A 22,768-nucleotide genomic window follows, 5' to 3' on the forward strand; every position below is an offset into this window, starting at 1 on the left:
TCAACCAAAAATTCTGGTAAATTCATGATTTGTGTATATAAAATCTAGGACTCTAAATCATCCCATCGCGATGTACTCGAAATAAAGTTAAAAATGGAATATTACTACATTTAGAAATTTATATTATCAGAAAATCCCTGCTATCTTTGAATTACAAGACAATTACTCTAGAATTTCACTCAAGTGAATAAACTTATGGGCACAATAGTTCTTTAAGGATGCGGTGCGACTTTCCCTTAATAGAAGTAAATTTATTGGCCAATATCGTAATTGCAAACGCAAATGACATAATGGAATATAATATTGCATTCCATTATATTACATTACCAATCCGATCCAATCCACTTAGTTGAAGATTGAGTCAAAGGTGAAGGTGAAAGAAAAAACTCGCACACTCATTGCTTATAAGAAAATCTTCAAGTGACTTAGTGGAAATGTTATCAGAATACATCAGTCGATTTTGATCCAAAGTATACTGCGCGTGAACATCTAATTCTTCTTTCTTTGAAATTATGGGTCGAAGAATAAATGTCTGAAACTATTTTCGATTCTGGAACTCTTATGTTTATCAAAGGGCAAATGGAGTGTTAATATTAAAACTTTTTCAAAATTTAATAAAAATTAAAATGGTTGATGATGATTTTCAAGCTTTCAGTTAATAAACCACACGAGTTAAGAACGTGTTCGTCAACATGGTACACTTTCTAGGTGACTTTTTTACATTTTTTATGTATAAATTTAAATGATTTAATAAATAAATGTAGATTTTGCTTTCACCCTTTCATCTTTAATTAGAATGGAAGTTGCCAGTTTCCTCAAAAAAAAAAAAAAAAATTGTTTCAAATCCTGCTTTTGACAACTGAAGAAGTAGGAAAGTATTTCTTTAAAGCAATTGAAGGTAGTTTGTAAGAATTCCGCTAAAGTGGTATGGTTGCAGGCACGTATTGTACCATTACAATAGAAGAACGAAGATAGACTAAATGGATTTTATATATTCATTAAAAGCACTAGAAATAGAAAGAAATCATAATACAGACCATGGCAATATATACCTGATGACAATAGATAACGTGTCATATTTGTTTAAACCTTTCATTTTGCTTGCATTGAATTTTAATTGAATCATTTCCATAAATTAAATGTTATTTCGAACATATTTTCGTGCCTCATCGTCTATTGAGCACGAAGCTCTAGTCATTCAGCAAAGATGAAGCATAAAATTTTGCATTTAAATATCTTCTTATGTATTGTTTATATATGTGCAAATAACAATCTGCATTTGTAAAGACGTCTATTGATACTAGAAAAAATATCCAGTAGTTTCACGACGTATGTCACTACTCCTATTGTTTAAATAGTTCGTGAATGGATATTTAAAGGAAATTTGAATAATGATGATGTATTGAAAAGGGGTGGAGAAATGGAAGCATGAATAAAATATTGATAGTTTTATTGAACTTGGGACAGTACTTTGCGGTTAAGTGTTAAGTTTATTAACATAACTGGCTACTACACATTTTGTATTGAGAGCTTCTATGGTTTCACTAAATTATCAATTCAATAAAATATAAAATATTCATAAAGTATAGAATTCACCAAATCGTAAGAAATGCAGATTAGTGTTCTCTATTTGCAAAGATAGTGATTCAAAAATCGAGTTTTATTGTATTTTGTCTAACGCTTTATCAGCTTCTGTCATTTGTCCTGAAACTTCACAATATAAGTCTGGAGTGTAGAATTTTTTTTGGAATGCTTGCGATGATTGCCATGTAAGCTAGGGCTTAAGAATTCACTCAAAATTTTTCCTGATTATGGTAAGAGGCGAATAAAAAGGATGGAAATTTGTGGGCTAGCAACCCGCAAATTTTGAAACTTTATTGATTTCTGATATAATGGAGAAGGATGCTTTCTACGAGCAACTACACGGAGTTCAGGGGAGGCTTAAGAAAGGTGACATTGTAATTTAAATGGGTGATCTGAATGCCAAGGTGAGCTCTGACAATACTTTCCTCGGACATGTGATAGGGAAACACGGTCTCACTGTCTGTAACGATAATGTTGGGAGGTTTGTGGGTTTCTGCAGTTTCCACCACCTCACCGCTTCGTCATTGGTGGCACATTGTTCGAGGATAAGGTTTACCATAAGGTCAGCTGAGTTTCCACTGACCACCACCACGAGCAACAAGATCAGCAATCGCTTTGCGATCAGCAGTAGATTGCTGGATGTGCGTAACGAGAGAAGTGTTGACATTGATTTCGAAAGAAGCCACCATCTGATGGTCGCTTACGTTCACTTGTGTGTTACGTTCGCCAATTCTCGTAGGGTTTGAGAGCTGTGACCCCCCAAGTTCAACATCAACCGCTTGTATGACCCAACTGTCGCTCAACAGTGGGAGAGGGATTCAAGGCTCCACTGACAGCTGCGAGTGGTGGCAGGCGGGATGCGCTTAAATTCTGATATCGAGCAGCATCTTCGGAAGTTGAACATAGTGTGCGCCATGATAAAAACGAATTTATTATTGTGCTGGGCAGGGAAGCGTAAGATGCCGCAGAACACAATGATTTGAGAAGTGGATACCCCATTGCGAATGAACTTCTACGTGGTCGCAAATCTTTTGATGGTCCTGTGGAGGACATTAACGGTCGACTTCTCTCCACAATAACGTCCAACTGAATGGGTAGAATAACATTTCTCGACGGTTCTTAAGCGTATCACATCCGGTGAGGTTCCTCTAGGCTAGCCATCGTAACATACGGACTGTTCTTCCGAGCAGAAGGGAAATCATTTACTATCAATGCACTCAAATAGAGTAAAACGGCTCATTTGTCGGTGTACCTGCAGATCTGCTACTTCCATTCCGAGACCTTTCCTAAAGAGATGCTCGTTAGAATTCCAAAGAGGAGCACCTGTTTTGAGTGTGAAATTGGAGGAAACATTTTGGAACAGTGTGCAGAGTTTAGATCTTCGTTTCACTTGCTTGTCACCGAGAAATCGTGAAATAGTTCAATAGATGATATCTTTCCTCAAACACCTCGAGTACGCTGATGACATCTATTTGCTCTTTCATCGGGTCATGGATCTTTTCCAAATGGCTCTGGATTTAGAAGGAGAGTCAAGTTCTCAGTCTGATGGGTCATTGTACTCGCCCTATCTGCATTTATGCGCAGAACACCGAATGCGTTGACCAATTCATATATCAATGAAGTGTGGTTTCTGCTGACGGTGACATCGAAGTGGATGGCTCCCGACGCATCAACAGCGCTGGATCCGCGTTCGTTGCCTCGTTTAAAATCTAGAAATGCAGTTATCTGAACATCAAAATCATGTTGAGACTTTCATTTATTCTCCAGTGTCATTCCATCATGTCAAGTATCCACAATCCACAAAAAAAAAACGATGGAAATTGACTTCAAAGTCGACTAACCCATTCCAATATATAACTGCCACCCAGACGCTAAAGTAAACTCAAAAATCAGAGCAGATATCTAATTTACCCTGCAGCTATTTACACTACTCCTCATAAAGCTGTTCATTCAAAATCTCTGCACCTGTACGATATACTAGTCACCTGCTTTAAATTATTTTCAGAAGTACAACTAGAGCCCTAAGAAAATTTTCCGCCGTCGCCATTGATCAGTATCTAACTCAAGAACGTTTTCCGACCTCCGTCGCCGGGAATAGTTTCACAACTTCCAAAGGCCAATTGTCACACTCAGTTGAATGCAGGATTCGCTTTGGTTAATGATATAATGATAATGAAAGCGTTCAACTTTACCGTGCCCGTCTAACAGTAAGTTTTTTAGGGTATAATTGTGGAAGTTGTCCCAAATCACAAAGAACAAAAATCCTGCTAGGGATCGCATGCAACCATCACCGTACCGACAAACCAGTCTTACCCATTTTATCCAAATGAAAATATCTGGAATATAATATGTAGAGTTCATTTTAAATTTCGATAAAAATAAAATGCTCCCGTTTTTCAAGATTTATGCTGTACAGGACTACAATTTGCAAATACAACTGTGATGTGTATAGGCAATCAGGTTTTCCCATTGTTAAAGCATCAGCAACCCTCCAAGATGCATCATATCAGTCTTCTTGAAAATTACTAGTGAATAATTATACAAAAACGATGAAAAGTGTAAGTTTCCTTCGTTTCTAAGTAAATTTCATGTTTAACATAAAGTGGTATGAATAGATAGCACAGTGAAGTCATCACGAAAGCTAAGTGAAATCGCATTAGTCATTTCGTCTATATCAAAAAGGGGAACGACCACTGCAGTGCCAGTATCTGGAATTCTGAAATAAATGATATCAAAATCTTACCAAGGCCGTTGGCTAGAATGATGTCTGAAATTATACTGCACATATGTACATACATGGCGAAAAGTTCGAATTTATCTCCGCCATATTTTGAATATAACATAAAGAAAGAATTTTCTTTTGCCTGACGCAATATACAGGTGACATGAACAGAGATGAGAGAAGATGAGATAATGGAGAGAACTTTTCTCTGTATATTTATTATCTCTTACCTACGCATACGCCCTACACGTCCCAGTATTTCGGAAGTTCGTAATTCCCTTCTTTTTTACTTTGACTTGGAAACAAAGCAACAAATCCTTCTTTTGTATCTTAAGGACACAAACACGAAAAAGTAATAGGTTACCAATCTGCAGTTAAAGATAAAGTTATTAAGGGGTTTCTATTGCACTGCATCTAGCTTATCTTTTATCAAATTGGCAGGTGGCCTGGCGTTCGTTCGTTCTGATAGCGATACTCCCTATTTCGTTTCTTTATATGATTTGCGAAGGCTCCGACAGCTGGCAGCAGTAGGCGATCTTGAACGAAATCGATAAGCACAACAATCACAAAAACAAGTGCTGCCGACAACTTTGCTGGTTGAAACGCGTGTTTTTGATATATGAATGTCCATCCATCACTTCTGCCATGTGATCACCTGTTGTAAAAAATCTCCGAATATTCGATCCCTGCCTCAAATCGATTCAGACGTCGCTCGCTGATTTTTTTCATTTTCAGTCAACATGATCGCAATCTTTCGAACAGGTGCCTCTTGATGCTATCATGGGCACTCTTACTGACACCTATCTCTTACTGATACCTATCTCTGAAGCGGCTTCATCAATAATAAGCCACCTTTCATAATGTTACACGGTGATTGGCGCGAGACGTACGTAACGCCGGGTTTGGAGCGACCGCTGCACCGAGTTCTCCTTCTCCTGCAGCATTGACCTTGCCTCGAGGTGGCCTCAAGTTCGCTAGGTACGGCGAGTATCGATGGAGCCCAAGCTAGCGATCCAAAAACACTTGGAATATATTTTCCCGATTTAATATATTTAGAAGGGTTAGATATATCAAAAATAGGCAATTCGTGATTGTAGAGTTCTCTGCCGATAGGTTTGGATTTGAATATGTGCCGATTATTGTTGGCACTGGTTTTGTACCAATTTTGTTATTTGCTTTAGCAAGAGAAAGAGGCTATCGCCCAACATATGTCGGTTTTCAGGAGCAGCCCCAGAAAAATACCCGAAAACGAGAAACAACAATAGTAGACATTTTACTTTCATTGGCAAGTTCAAACAATCCAATCCAAGGCTCTAATATTGGCTTCGGTGCATCTTCATTCAAATCTCAATTGAGAAAGGGTTGCCACAACCATATTAAACATTAGAACTTTCCGCGGAGCAAACTACCGCTCAGACTACTATCTAATAAGGACCAAATACCGCTGCTGTACAACAAAATGTTATAAGAACAGCAGGACACGAAAGTTCGAAGTGGACAACTAACAGATAACTCGCTAGCGACGGAATATGCGACAAACCTACAACATTAAATTATTGCAAAATTTAACGGATCTTCGAGGAATTTAAAAGGGGTTAAATTTTCAAAATATAATAATATGCTATTTTATTGGCACAGATATTCCATGCTTATTGAAGATGATAATTTTTTCCGATTTTTCGGTGGAGTAGTTTCTAAGAACGAGTCCTTGGTGTAATTTATTTTTTTTGGTCTCCCCACTCCTCCCTTTTGCAAAAAAAAGAAGTGCCTGATGGTTTCTTCCTTCTCTTCGCAGCTTCGGCATTGCGAGTTGTAAGGTGTGTCGAGTTTGGCGACATAGTCCCCTATAAATCAGTACCCCGTCTAGACCGTTGTAGTCTTGTATGCGTTTACACGCGTTTGGAATCGGGTTTTGTTATAGGCGACCCCTTGACTTATCGCAGGTGGTGCGCCATAAGAAGTCAACGACGGCTAATTAGTCCGAGTAGATTCCACTCCTGACAGTCGCCAGTGGGACACATTCTGTACTCACTGAGCGGCTGCCAGTGCATTAGCCCGCTTATTTCCCTATATGTTTCTATGATCGGGAATCCAGAGGATTTTGCATGTGCTACCTAGACTGTTCATCGCGTTGCTGTACTGCCTCATTAACCTGGAGGATGCCGCCACCGAAGACAAACTCTTAATAGACACTTGGCGGTTGGTCAAAAGGGCTATGTTACGCTTGGGGCTCGGACATGCATCACACCCAGGTATTTTACATTGGAAGAAAAAATCAATTCTTATTCATTTAGCTGCAGGAAATGAAATTCGAATACCCTTGGCTTGGTGGTGAATAGTATTAACTCCGTTTTGGTTGTATTTATCCCACATGTTCGCATCTTATAGCCAAGCACCTGAAAAATGCTGGGAATTCAACATCGATGGTGCATCAGGTCTTTGTAGAATTCGGTCGAGCTTACGACAGCATTGATCGTAACATGCTGTATAAAATAACGTCCCACTTTGAAATCCTACTGAAATTGTTACGAAAAGCTTCACCACAAATTTGGGTTTCAAACAAAGATCTCCTCCCACTCTTAAATATAGCTCTCTACTAATACAATTAAGCCAACTACTAGCATACGCAGATGATATTAAAATTGAAGCGCGCCCAATACCGGAAGTCAGAGCAATTATTAAGGGTCAAAGAGACCGAGCAAAATTTGTGACCCAAACAATAAAATGATGGCCAAGACGACAAAACATGACAGTAGAGGAATACAACCTGTAAAGTACGAACAGTTTAATATATTATACTCTGGGTCACACCTGAGAAAGGACGACAAAGAAGACTGTGGAACCTGGAGGCAAATCAGCCTAGAAAATTAAAGTTTTGACTCGGTCCCCTTTTGAAATAAAAAAGAATATACAGCAAATTTCACATATATATGTAGAGCTATCTTAAGGTCTATATTATTACAGCATCTGAAAATGGAGTTAAAATCTTTAAACGATGAGTAATGCATCCATGGTCCGATACGGGAGGACTTCGTCTAGAGAAAAGCGGTAGGCAGGGCATGCACGTATGGACGATGTAAGAATCCTCAAGCGCTTCAATGGGGTAAAGCTCGAGGCACATGACCACAAGGAAAAGCATGAAAAGATGGTAGGGCACGATATATGATTACAGCGGGTCGCTGTTAGGATTTGGCAATTGGAGGAAATGGTCAGCGGACTGAGATATCTGGAGGCAATGTGTTATGAAGGCCATGGCCAATTTGGGCTGTCACGCCATTGATTATGATGATTATGGAGAATTTTATATGTTGTATGTCGATAATTTGTCCCCAGATAACACCCAAGAATATGCCTCTCTACAAAAATATTCTTCATGGTACCTGACAGAGAACGTCTATTTCTATTGCAAGGACAGTGAGGGAATGTTGTTGGGCATAAGTAGCATAACTTCCTACAATAACTACTGTACTTTTTTAATACAAATAATATAAAGTAAGTTTGGTGTTGGATTTTGTGGAAAGTTTTAATTCAGGGCGGGAGTTCATCGAAGCAAACGAAATATTACCTACGAAACGTGTTCCTAATGTTGTGTTTACCACAATGTGAAATTATTTTCTAAATATGACAAATCTTTGAGTTAATATCTAATCAATAGCTATTACTTAAAATACTATATAAAGTAAAATTCCCTTTCCTATATCCCACTCTTTGGGAGCTGGAACTAAACTCACAGAATATAGAATGAAATACCAATCACATCATTCTGTGGAGTGTGCCGCAGGATTAGTGTATCCACTACTTGTCAAGCTAGAGAAATGTTTACCCTAGACCTGACGAACTTTCTAGGTTGTGCTCCGGACTGCGAATCTTGGCTTCGGTCATGGACATTTGTATGTATTTATCTTTTTGCCTGTCCCTACCTATAGCGAGCATTAACTATAGTCGCAATGAAATGTTCCAATCAAAATTTAAAGGAAAGAATGATAAAAAAGAGACTATGGATATTTAACAGACATAGACACCGATGACATCGACAAAAATTAAGAAAAGAGAATTTTTTATAACATTAAAGTGGATCTTACCTTCTCTATTCACATTACATTTAAAAAAATGTTAAGAAATAGATAAAAAATGAATTATATAAAAAATGGATAATCATTTCTTCTTATCTTAATTTTTCAGAAATTGCCAAAGTCCGTGCATCACTTTTTCAAATAAATGGAGTTAAAAAGGAGCCACTACAGTTGCCAGAACCAGAAGGTCAACCAGTCACATTAAATGAAAAAGTGTATGTGCCAGTTAAAGAGCATCCAGATGTAAGTATCTTTTAAATTTTAATTAAAATTTTTGGAGTAAAATGTTGTCTAATTAATATAAATCCGCACTTTTCATGCTATAAGTAAATGAATGCACCCAAGTTTTATTAGATCTGCGTGACTGCTTTTAGAATTTATTGACATTTTATAGGTGAAACTGACCTGTTTTCAACCTTGGTCTCATTTCATTAAAAAAAAATCTAAATTAATTTGTCATTTTACACTTTTCACTTGGAAATTCAGACTTTCTTCTATTTTATATTTTACGCATAAAATTTGTAAAAATAATTTACCGTTATACTCACCGATGACTAATGAAATGCATCACCCTGCTTATTTTCGGAAGATCGAGCGAATACAACCCCATTAAATAAACATTTTGGGGGAAACAGGAAAAAAATGTTTGGTTGAAAGCAGAAGATAAATGCATCTGGGTAAAATCTCTGTATCTTTGCCAAATTGTAGTTGGGCCAAAAATATGAAAATTTCATGTTGATATTAGTCCGGATTTTGTAAAAATGAAATATTAAAATGTTTACAAATATACGCGACCCCTATTAACTATATGAGGGGTGGTTAAATGCTGCGTTATGGCAGTGTGCAGTAAAAACTAATTGTTTTCGAGTTTTCCAATTAACCCCGAATAATAAAATTGTTTGGGCCATTCCATCTGAAATGATTCTGGTTTAATTAGACTAAATATTCTACGTATTTAAAATTTGGAGTGAAGAATTATCCGGGAATGTGCGCAGTTTTAAACTAACATTCGAAAGTAAAAAAAAAATGAAAATTTCCGTTCTTCGTTTAAACAACTTTGTTGAGGTTACACAAATACTGCATTTCGGGAACCAACTGTCCCCTCCCACGAGAGGAGACAAAAAAAACATTTTTCGGTTAACAAATATACAAACTTCAACTGTGATAACCTTATTGCTCATCTTTTAATTCTATCGAACTCTTTCGAAAACAATCGTCAAAGAGAGAGAATCGTATAAGGTCAAATCTTAAAATGTTTTTGGAAGTACTTTTTACTGACAATCAGTTCATGGAGTGTCTGATGGCATTAGTGAACACTATGAACTCAGGTGCTTGTTGAGATCAATTGCTGCTGCTGTTGGTCTGCATAATAATTTGCCGGGAAAATCTCCTTTAAAATAATCAGTGACAAGGAAGATCGGTAAATTAGCCGGTGAAGTCAGTAGACAAACGTTATAAATTTCGAAATAATGAATAGAGATTGGATCTTCCTGTTGAGTAATTTGCGAGAATGGATCTTTGATCTGCCAGAAGGTGGCAATCACTTTTGAAAATATTAAGTTGGAAATTCCTATGAAAGTGGAAAGAATAAAGCCGAATTGTTCCTTCTTTCCGAATGTTTAGGAAAACGAACTAAAGACGGAAGAAGGAGATAACTGATGTATAAAAGAGGAAGAGAGAACACTATCTGACTGGAAAGAAAGCACTATCGTTCCAATATGGAAAAAGAAAGGTAATCCAGCGGAATGTTAAAATTGCCATTAGTTGCTGTTCGTTATTATGAAGACCTTTGAACCCATTATTGACAGCCGCATTCGCGACATCCTTCAAATAACAGTGAATCAAGCCTGGCTTGTCGAGAATTTCGTAACTAATGGCGCAAGACAACACCGTGAAAAAAGATCGCCACCTTTACATTGCATTTCGGGATCTAGAAAAGGCGTTTGCCAATGTGTCACACGAGCTCATTATGATTTGCGCCAACACCTAGAAAATTTGTGCTCTGGATTAGGTTTATCTAAATTGTTTCATGTCTCTGTCAAAGTTCACCAAGGAAATGCCCTCATTACTCCTCTTTATTCTTGTTGTGGATACTGTCACACCGGACGTCTAACGTCCAGCGTCCTATTCAATGCTTTATGTAGATGATGTTTTTCTGGCGTCTCATAGTAAAACTGATCTCGAGCAACTTGTCGTAAAGAGGAATGATCGCCTCATGCAACATGGTCTCAGATTGAATCTGAATAAAACTGAATTTTTGAAGACCGATCCGCATGAAACAGACACAATTACTGTAAGCGGCAGTGGCCTGCGCAGAACTAAACGATTTAAGTATCTCGAGTCAATGGTATCAGCGAATGGAGAACTATTTTATGAAATTGCTTCACGCATTAGCGCAACCTGGATGGACTATAAATAACAATCAATGGCGTCTTGTGGTAATGGAGACAAAGATGTTGCATTGGACTAGTGGCGTGATATTCCCTGATCACATCTAAAATGAGGAAATCCACGATCGATATGTGGTTGTTCCGATCTTGGAAAAATGGTGAGAGAGACGTTACGTAATTCGCGGTAATCAGAATTCGCTTGCCAAGATTGGTCTGAATATCGAAGTCGATAGTAAGCGACCAAAAGGCCGGCGAAGCAAGGGTGGCTTGATACCCTCGATGGTGACTTGAATGCGTCGCGACTGCATCCACATCGGGCAAAAGACAATAAAATGGCGCAATCAATCACGACGAGCCGACCCCGATTGTGAACACACAAAGGACAAAGAAAAAGATGTTTAAATGAAGCAAATTGTAACCTAAAAAAAAGATTCGTCTTTTTTCTTTTCACTTGAACTACTGGCAACCAAATCCCTCGGAAAATAGCAAATTTGTTATGAAAGTCAGATGATATTTATTTATATTTTCGCTATACTTTTCCAAAACAAAATCGATTTTTGAATGATGAGGAAAACAAATTAGCGTAAGAACAGAAAAGTCAAAAAATTCACCAATGACTTCCAACACTTCCTGGCTACATTGAAATTCATGTCTGTTTTTGCTTGTCGCCTGTAACCCTATACATTTTATGTCTGTTCAAATTGTCGTGTCTGTCTTCAAAATCTAAACGTTATTTTGAAATCTCTGAAAGCTAAAAAAAAGATTCAGTTAAGATTGTGTAGTAGATCTAAATTGTGCGTATATTCTCTCTTTTTTTGAGACAGAATACTGTTAAAATAATATCTTCTATTTTTTTCTTATTTTACTCATGTTTTCTTCACGTTGGTTTACAGACTTATGTTTACATTAAAGATTTATTTTTAGTCAGGCTAGAAATAGTGCTCTTTATGTGGTAGTGCCTGAATCTATACACACAGTAATGCCTACATATTTACATGCATTCCGTTCACACCTATATGATGTGAACCATTCAGCGGAAATAAATTTTGTCGGAAGCAATTAAAGGCAACACTGAAAAGATAGTGGGTGGTAAAAAAAATATACAGCCCATCCAAATGAGAGTCATCTTTCAGATGAGTTTTATTAAAGGGAAACTGATAAAATTTCCGTAAACTTGGCCCCGACTTTTCTTACTTCCACTGCCCTTAGTATTTCGTAACTACTAGTAAGACAAATCAGCGGGAAAGGATGAATATTAAAATAAATTCGTAAAAGAATATTATGGTACGATAATCCGTCTGATACAGTGATGGAGGGCAATATAAGCTGGATAAACTACTTAGGTAAGAAATGTCCTTAAAAAATGTTCTTGACGTATAACAATTCGAAAGCCCAAACTTGGACGCTTCAGGTGGCTCGTGCTTTTCTGAAGAATGTTTTTTTTCGACAATCCATTGTTCTATTTGGACGTATTTTTAAGAACGACTTCCACGACGTGTTCATTCTGGAGAGCAATGTATTCCATATACATACATAATCTAGCATTCTACGTATGTCTTACGCCGCGTTAAATTTCCACAACAGAAAAGTACAAAATTGTAGGATTTCCATCAAAGCCTTCATGCGCTACGTGTTATGATTTATATTTCTGCAAAATGCTAACTTCTAAAATAAAGGCAAATTTTCTAGTAAATCTTCAATATATAATTTTGTAGATATGGAAGCCTAGATTTTTTTAGAGATATTATCATTTTTGTCATATTTTTTAGTTGAGTAGGTTCTAACAATTCTCTCACTTAAAGTATTATAGTATTACTTGATCTGTTTTCCCTTGAACCATCGAAACGAAAAAATTAACACTTCTTTCGTAAAGTACTTATCATCATCGTCGAGGCTCTAAAGTCCATTTTAGGAGATTCCAATATCCTTCTTCCAACCATCTCGATCCATAGACCGCGTCCTCAAATTTCGAAATCCGGGCAGTGATGTGTTGTTCTCGTCAAGAGAATCTTCCCAGCAATTTCGGTTTTTTTCTATCAGTTGAATCATTTCTCCGACGTCGGGATTCATATCCAGCTGTTGTTTTGCGCGCTCGCTTTAGGTTATATCAGGTGTCATCTTCAGGCTTCCCCGTAAGATTCTGGGGAATAGGACTTATTCGTTCTTCCAGTGTTATCTTTTATTTTCCCACTATTAAATCATTTTTTTAGATTTTCCACCTCAAATTTTCGAAGTGGGTTGGTTTTAATTCGGTGGGTTTTTTTTAAAATACGGAATCTGCAGACGCATTTTACCATATTGTGATCGGAGTCATAGTTAGATATGATCTCTCTTGAAGGATCCTGGATGAACATCTTTTGGTGATGGGAATGTGGTCTATCAGGCTGAAAGTAATGTCATCTGGGAACGACCATGTCCTTTTGTCAATGCGCTTGTGGGGTAACTGCCAATTTTTCCGATTTTATAAATTTGTTTCTGCTATTTGCAAAATTAATACAACTTGTGCCATTGTCATTTGATATATTATGGGGACTCCGCTTGCGGTCCTTCTTCGATGTGTCTCCTTGTGCCAAATTTGTGATTGAAATTCTCGAACAATATTTTGATTTTACTCTTGGGGAATAGTCTTTCCAAGCTATCGTAAAATTGCCCTTCGATTTCATCTTTTTTTTTCTTCGTGGAGTGTATATATTAAAAAATTTTGCTTTGATGTGATGAGGAATTTTAGGTCCATTGCTCCGAACTCCCAACCTGGAGGACCAGGTCAATTGCATTAAACCCCTTTGGCGAAAGGATGTGATTAGGCAGCATAGAGTAGGGTGAAGTTACTACCTCTACTTTTTTTCTCACTTTCCACGATCACTGATTCTTTTACTGAGGAGAGTACCAAATACCTTGCCTCAAACTCTGCTCCTTTATCTGGGCTTGGGATCATTTACATAACATGGCGGAGTTTTAAAGTACTTATGAAGATCTTTAATTTGATACCCACAGCGACAGTATTCGATAAAAAGAATCTTGCATGACATGACAGCGAATAAATTATAGGTTCGAAAAAACCAGCTAGTCCACCGATGTAGGAAGGTGCTAGGTGGTTTCTTATGCCTACATCCTTATTTCTCGGGCAAGATCTTGAATTTTGGAACTCGCATCGACGATTTCAAATTCGGTCTCGGGGGGTCATCTCGGGCTTATACATAGGGCCGCTTGTCATCTACTACCGGAGGGTTTTTCTACTTGAGGCCTTCACAAAAAAATACTCGCTAATGTTAAGTATTAGAAATAAATATGGACTTATTATATTATATATTAGACTTGGACTTATTATAGATATATTAGTGAATATTATACTCACAGAAGCATCAACTGGAGAGCATCGTTTCGGGAAAAAAAGGAGGAATATTGGTTGGCCCACATATGAAAGACATCTCATGGTGCAGTTCGAATTTGGTGTTGGAGCTTGTCTTGGTTCGACAACGATTGAAGAACAAATTTCTCTATGGTGATTGATGTTCAAAAATCACGAAGCAATATATCAAAATTATCAACACATGGAAAAATAAAGCGCAAAGTGTTAAGAGAGCGCTACAATCGGCTCTTGGATTAATAATGGATATAGTAAATAGGTTACAGGGACCCTTCATGATAACAATGGGTATTTTGATCGTATATAAATTGAGGAAGAAATCAATTCGAGGCGTTTGGTATACATAAAGCCCGACGACGAAATTGCATAATTGCAAAGTGATTGTCAGTTCGAAGAAAGTTGAAAAAAGTTTTTCTCTTTCTTAGAGGATAACAATATGCTGTCGAAAGCATACTTTTGTGACCTGAGTTAATTTATGATTTACTTGTTCCTTTTCAAGAAAGATTTTGTCTGGCAATACGTACATGGATAGGAGGTTCCGAAAGGAATGTCAGAAGAAGCTGCGTTAAGGTTTTCCTTGGGAAGAGCCACTAGAGATAATACATTAGTTCTTATCCGCTTTGTGGAGGGCTATTTGTTAAATATTCGACCCTCAACTGGAGCGAATGTCAAACTATCCAATCAGGTATAGCCCAACCAAAGTGGCCGTCGACACACGCTTGTATTTCACTATGCTAATTGGTTAGGGAAGGCGGCCTTAGTATTTCCGTCCTTTACAGGATTCATTGAATTGGGACTTGGCCAGGGATAGACTTTTGTTGGTACATAAATTCATCATTGTTTTGGTGCTGGTACCGCCGATTGATTGGTGGAGATAGCCATCCTATCAACGCATTTCATGGCTATTTCCGAAACGTTCGTTGCCGTAAACCACTAGGAGGAGCATAGTGCGTCAACCTGTCATACACGTATCGTTTACCGTTTTTGGTAATATGTTTCAGCTCGCCCTTTCCAAGAAGCTTGTTTGAAAGACAAGTCTGTCTGAATCTACTTGATAAAGAGGTACACGGCGTCTTTTGATATGCTAATCCTCTATCGTTCTGAATATTACCAACGTAAAACAGTGAATATTTAAATGTAACTACTTGCAGTGAAAGCGGAGGGCGTAGTTTTGGATCAGAACTCATAGTATTGCTTAGGCAGAGATGAAGTGCGCTTTCATTGATGCTCATCCAACGCTGGACACCATTTGTAAGAAGCGAGGTTACATTGTGTCAAGATAAACTGTTTATATTATATGATTGTTTCAGATCTGCAGCCTCAAAAATTTATTTTTCACATTTATGAAGGGATCGAAATACGGGTTTGGCTGACTTTCCCGAACCACCGAAACCTTTTCTACAGGGGGCACAGCAGAAGTTCTAGAAAGCATTTATATCGCTTTTGTTCCCGCAAGTACAGTGCAACATAATGAAGCACATTTGAAAAGTTTTTTGTTTCTCTATCTGATGTCACGGTTAATGTGGGCAACATGATATAAGCGCTCAAGGCAGAAATGAGTGGTTTTTCATGGAATGTTCCATGTGAAATAGTGTCAGTTATAAACAAGTCGGAATACCGGAAGCTCGCGCTTCGGGTATAAAGGTTTTGTGTTATATAAGAGACGCACATTTCTCTGTCCGTATATAGCTACAAATCCAACATAATCCTTCATATTTTTCCAAACTACGAGACATACGTACATATTAGAGCCATAGATATTATGCTCACCCTAAACAAACAAACTGCCTATTACCTGCTGTACACATATATGCACATATCTAAATTTATCGTACCCATATTTCCGATTTACGTCTTATATCTATCTGAATTAGGCACTAGCCGCAAAGTTCATTAGCACGCATATATTATATACCTACATATACACATGTCTGGTTGACAAATAACTAAAAAACTAAAACAAAATAATTGTCTGCGACCCAATTCATAAAAATTCATTTCGTTGTGGTATTGACGAATTGATATGTGATGATGACGTCATGCGGGTTGTAGAGTGCACGAAATTCACAAAAAATTGTAAAGTTTCACCCCCAATAACTTTGTTAATAATAGTTGGATTTTCTTCAAACTTGACCAAACTGTGCATTATATTCTTCGTTACACTCATGCCAAATTTTGTATTTCTGGGATGAACATAAGGGGGGGTGCCGGGTAAATTTCTAAAATGTGGAAATATACTATTATTAACTTTATTTGTGCAGATATCGGAACCGGATATATTTTGAGGCCTAGATTTCGTAGAGATGCACCACTGTGATTTTTTCCAGATTTTTCGGTTGGATAGGTTCTGAGAACGAGACCTGTTACACTTTTTGTGGGTCATATTTTCAACCCTGACTCCCCTATGTTTCATCTAATATCAAATATTGAACCAGATTCGAAAAGTACTAATTGAGACCTTTCATTTGATACCCTACTTGGCTACATTCTGTGAAAAAAAAATTTGCCCTCCATTCACATGTACGGAGAGCCCCCCTTAAACTTAACGCAAGATGGCGCCACTTACTGCATGTAAAGGGATCACCAGATTACATACTCTCACCAATTTTCGTGACAATCGGTCTAGCCGTTTCCGAATAAATCGGGTGTGACAGACAGACAGACAGACAGACAGACAGACAGACAGACAGACGGACAGACGGACAGACAGACACCGTCACCATTCTAATAAGGTTTTGTTTCACACAAAACCTTAAAAAGCCATAGCTTTCTTAGGAAACTGCGATAGTTTTGTGTAAAAACGATTATTATGTGATTTGCACGAGGCTAAAATTCTACGAAGATTTCGAATTATTATTATTTCAATAATAATAATCGTTGGTGCAACAATCCATATTGGAGCGGCGCCACTTCATTCAAGGCCGTAACGGTACACTATGAGATATCCCTGTAAGAGGCAATCTGGTCAGCGTTACGATCGGCCTAGCTTATTACCCTGATTTGACTCAGGTACTCATTCATAGCACATCCGACGTCAAATCCCACTGCCATCAGTGAGGTTTGAACCGCGATCTTCCGTACGACAACTCTGTACTCTAACCACTTAGCTATCTGGATATTATTATTTTGTAATATTTAAATGTGCAATGGAGTCGAACAGTTAAGTCCTTGATGGTTTTACGTGAGCACCTGTCTGGAAGACTTAATCCCACGGTCTTCTTAGGGCACGGATTGATTTTGTGACCACAATCAAAGCCCCGCTGAGACAAGCAACAACGGTACCAGTCTATCAGTCTTAGCATTCATACTGGTGGATGCAAGACCTACCTAAATCTCTACTGAACTAAGGAGTACGGCACCCGTGTTGAAACGCAACACCACGCCGAGGCCCGAAGGTCTCTTCTCGCTTGAGCATAATCACAACCCCCATGAAACTCCCACTACGGGGCCAACCGCAAACAGCCAGGCTGTACGCACATACAAGGAGACTTCACCCGAAGTATGAGAGTCCAGGGGCTATCCCGGTTCCCATGGTACCAGTATATCCCTGGCAAGGTTTCGTGACCAAATTGCCACTTCAGATGAGTCCCCGTGCAGACTCGGGTCTGATCGCCCTGATTAGACCTTTGGAGCATTCGCCTACTGCATCACGGCCGGCAAACCAAAGTGAGTACAGCGTGTCCCGGTGCCACCACTATGGACGTTCTCCTCGGCGACTTGGTTTTGGTTTGGTCGACAGGGTTGTCGCCCCGTCTTCCTCACCGCCACCTCTGAGCACCAATGGAGCCGCACAGAAAATTTAATTTCCACTTACCATGACTTTGTTGTTAACAGTAGTATTTCCACCAAACTTTTCACAAAGTAAATGAAATTTACCAGCCAATTTCGAAAATATCATAAAATACTGTCATCATTGAAAAGATAATAGGATATCAGGTATGGAATTTATATTAAGGTCTAAGTTTCAAAGAAGGGCTTGTCATTGATTTTTCAGTTGAGTAGTCTGTGAGAGTGAAATCTGATACAGTTTATTGTCTGTCCACTTTGAAGTCTAGCCCTTATACTATATGTTTCCATTGATACTGCAAATAAGGTTAATGTCATCTTTTTTTCTATTATATTTGTGAGTTAATATACTCAAACGGGATACTTGACTTCTTGCAAATTGTTGATAATTTGTTTAAAACCTGCGGCACGATTACAAAGCAAGTAGAAATACAACGGTATAAATTATCGATGTCAACAGAACAATTTTACATTTGTGGTGATTGGATAAGTCTCGTTACTAATTTTCTTTGTGTAATTTGCGACATTTCGGGTGGAAGTAGATCCTGTCTGCCCTGTTGAAATATTTGAGAAAAGTCATCATTGTTCACTGAACACTTTAGTCTTTTCATTTTCAGTACGTCCCCACAAGGAAAAACTACTTAGAAACACCACAATTTCTATTGCCTGTCGATCAAAATTCAACTCTGCCAATGCATACCCGAAGCATTTTCAATGACAAAATGCACATCGTGATGCAGCGATTTGTTATGATTTTATCTTTTTCAACTCTATATAGCATTGGCCATTCCTGCTATTTGTCACGAATGTCACAATATCATACATTATTCTCTGTGTGATTTCATTTGGTGAACTAAATATTCATATTCTATCATCCATGACATGCTGCTAATAGCATCACAAGCGGCCAATGTTTAGCATTTAATACATATTTATGTGTTCTGCCCTATGGCTGACGATGACATGACTCACACACCACACAATCGACAATTTCTATTTAAATGGATTTGTAATGGGTGTAGTTAAGAGCAAAATAGATGCTGTCCATCATTTGTATTTTTTAACCCATCAAGAATTCCGTTTGGATGGAAGATACGTATGGAAATGAACCGTACACGGTCGCCTAAATTTGAATTGAAGTTTAAATTGTGTCGCGAATTCGATCCATTTGATTCAGAAAAAGAATTATTTATTATTCCTTTGGCCTAACTGAAATAAGTAATCCAAATCCCTTGTGAATTACACAAATTACATTCGTATCTTTTTCCTAAATATCCTCAACTGTAACAATGGTTGAGAATAGTCATCTCTGGGTTAAAATCTTAATTGAGCATAGGACCTACAATCACTGAAGCACAATCAATATAAATATCTACGATTTTATGTCATTTTGTGAATCAAATCAAAAATTATTAGATCTCAATATTAAATAAATTAATTTTCTTTCCTCTTGAGATTCTGCTCAGTAATTTTGAGTGGATTATTCACGATTCGTGATCTTGAGGCTTCCAGAAGCGCTTCCGGCGGACTGAACTAATCAGTCTAAGTTGAATTGCGAATCACGTGCAATTTGTGGGCGTAACATGTGTTAATAGAAGTTATTTTAAAATCACATCGAATAGATAAAAGTATGAATGTATATTGTCATACATTCTAATTTTTAGTAAGTTTTTAATTTCTAGCTTTTTTCTATTTATAGTTGGATTCTCACTATCTTTTCGTATATTTGTAACTAGGTTTAACATAACTGAATATGTATGTACATTGTGCATTATTCATAGATACTTTTACTTAGATTACAAGAACTTTCAACAAGAAATATACATATGTTAGTGCATTTCATTTGGGAGCTTACAATTTTCATTTACAAATGGATTTGAGAACTAGCTCATTGTAGAATCTACTTTGTGGTGCCTCTCCCACTTACAAGCAAAGATAAATTGCTCATGATTTTCATTTAAATAGGGGACGGGGCGGGGATTTAAATGATATCGTCTACAAGTGTGATGGCAGCTAATCAAAAATTATGCACATACAAAATATTTCTGAAATACGAAAATGCGCTGGACCGTGAGATGCTAAATATGTGAGATATTTCAGGAACTTGTTTCTTTTCTAAGAAGGTGATAAATAATGATCATGCGCGATATAAACTATTATGAAATTGAGTGGTGTATATTTTGCAATACTTTAGAGAAAAGAGGGCAGAATGGAAATGTGAGGAAATGGATTGATTCTGTGTTAGGAGAGTCTCAAAAATATATTACTGTTTATCGATTTCAACGTTTGGAGGACTTTTGAAACACTATCCTTGATGTGTTGCAGAAGCGCGGCTCTGGCAGCTACCTGATGATTAGTAAACACTGAACAACAATTTTGAAATTCCAATAAGATAATTCTATATTTCTATGAAATTTTTATTCTGTTTATTTTTTTCGATATTGAGATGGTTCGTGGTGTCTGCTAATAATACCTTTCGATAAAGGCACAGGCAGAGCATTTTACTACGAATTCCTAACAACGAAATTGCATAATGGGTATTTCGTTGAAATATTGAACCTATTGATGATCTGCTCCACGTCTCCTGTAAGATTTCGTTACAAACATCGAAGAATCGTGGAACCGACTTAAAAACACACAAAATGAAAGTCTGTGGAAAAAGATGCTCATATCATAAGTTTGACGACGATAACACATGGCCAATGGCAAATTTACGAGAATGTCAATGAGGATGCAAAAAAGCAATCGCTGTTACCTGAACGATCCATTACAAAGATCTTTACTATAAACTTGATAATCGGGGTAGTGAGTGAGATTCCTGGTTCATCTGCGTTCAGTTCGGTTATAGCGGTTGGCCCCCTAGTGGGAATTTCATGGTAGTTGAAGTTACTTCAAAGTTGACAGAGACCTTCAAACGTGGTGTTGCGTTTCTACATGGGTGCCGTACTACTTAGTTCGGTGGAGATTGGGTAGGCCTTGTGTACACCAGTATGAATAAATTGAGCTATGCACTCAGTGTAGACATAAACTCAATCCATTTCTTGAGAAGAACGTGGGATTAAGTCAACTCGACAGGGACTCACGTTAAACCATCAAAAACATAACCTTCAGTGAATTCTTCAATCGAGTTATTAAGGAAGCTAGAATACCATCTGACTGGCAAGAAAGCACAACCTTTCCAATATGGAAACAAGTCGGAATACCAGAAGCTCGCGCTTCGGGTATAAAGGTTTTGTGTTCATCTTATGTAAGAAATTTCAACGCACATTTTTCTATCCGTATATAGCTACAAATCCAACATAATCCTTCATATTTTTCCAAACTACGAGACATACGTACATATTACAGCCATATATATTACGCTCACCCTAAACAAACAAACTGAATATTTCCGAATACTGGACACATATATGCACGTATATAAATTCATCGTACCCATATTTCCGATTTACTTTGTGCACAAAAGCGTTCATATGTACATATATAGTACGTATATTAAATACCGCTGGTTTAATGTACAAATATCTGAATTAGATACTACCCGCAAACTTCATTAGCACGCGTATACTATATACCTACATACATACATCTCTGTTTGAAGTAATTGTGACTAAAAAACTAAAACAATATAATTCTTTGCGACCCCATTCATAAAATGAATTGATATGTAACGATGACGTCATACAGGTTGTAGAGTGCAAGAAATTCACAAAAATAGCAAAGTTTCACACCCTATAACTTTGTTAATAATAGTTTGATTTTCTTCAAACTTGACCAAATTGTGCATTATTCTTCATTGTCTTCATTACACCAAATTGACCAAATTGTGCATTATTCTTCATTGTCTTCATTACACCCGTGCCAAATTTTATAATTCTGGGATGAACATAAGGGGGGTTGCACCCTCCATTCACATGTATGGGGAGCCCCCCTTAAACTTAACACAAAATGGCGCCACATGGTGCATGTAAAGGGAACAATCGGTCCAGCCGATTCCGAATAAATCGGCTGTGACAGACAGACGGACCGACAGACATCGAATCGATTCTAATAAGTTGTTTCACACAAAACCTTAAAAAAGGTAGTCAAGCAGAATATTCAAGTTACCGTCTGCATCGATTGCTGTCCCATATCATGAAGATTTTTGAATTTATTCTTGAAAATCGTATTCGAAACATCGTTCAAATGAACTGTGGCACTACTGACGCAATACACGCTGCGCGGTTACTCATGGGGAAACATCGTGAAAAACATCACCCTCTTTACATTGCATTTCTGGATTTGGAAAAAGCATTTGATCGTGTACCATACGAACTCATGTTGTATACTCTGCGAAAACACGTAGTACTAGGAGAACTTGTGCTCTGAGTTAAATTGCTCTACCATGATCCGAAAAGTGAAGTTTGAAGTGTGGCGGGCATATCAAAATTGCTTTGTGTCTGTGTCGATGTTCATCAAGGAAGCGCCCTCTCACCACTCTTCTTTGTGGGAAGATGGGAACTGTGAGCCCCTTGTATACACTCGTCGTTCTACGATGGTTTTAAGGAAGGGAGGAGGGTCCCTAGACATGCCAAAGGAGGTTGTACAGTTTTTTTTTCATCGAATATAGACATGTGGGGTATCAAATGCAGAGTTTCGATTAATAATTTTCAAAGCAGATATTAGTTTTGGCATTGGTTGCAAAGGGGAGGAGTTCGAAGGTATGAAAGAGTCAATTATTTCAATAACCCGTTCTCAGAAACTACTCAACTGGAAAATCTAAAACTACATACATGTATGCATGCACATGGTATCTAGCTTCCAAACTATTCCCCGTTACAATATCTGCTTAAATAAAGCTAATAAT

At 37.7% G+C, this 22,768-nt stretch overlaps 1 protein-coding gene across 5 annotated transcripts in view; it reads left to right on the forward strand.

The window, feature by feature from the left end:
* Positions 1-22,768, forward strand: part of LOC119651414 (protein held out wings) — a 228,914-nt gene that overhangs the window by 138,769 nt on the left and 67,377 nt on the right. For all 5 annotated transcript variants that reach the window (XR_005249459.1, XR_005249460.1, XR_005249458.1 and 2 more), the window contains exon 2: positions 8,489-8,622. Coding sequence is in view for 1 of the 5 variants with exons in the window: in XM_038055008.1 (XP_037910936.1) it covers positions 8,489-8,622 (134 nt within the window). In the remaining 4 variants the exon portion in view is untranslated. The remainder of the gene's footprint in view (positions 1-8,488; positions 8,623-22,768) is intronic.

The sequence above is a fragment of the Hermetia illucens genome, chromosome 3, assembly GCF_905115235.1.
Source record: "Hermetia illucens chromosome 3, iHerIll2.2.curated.20191125, whole genome shotgun sequence".
NCBI lineage: Eukaryota > Metazoa > Arthropoda > Insecta > Diptera > Stratiomyidae > Hermetia > Hermetia illucens.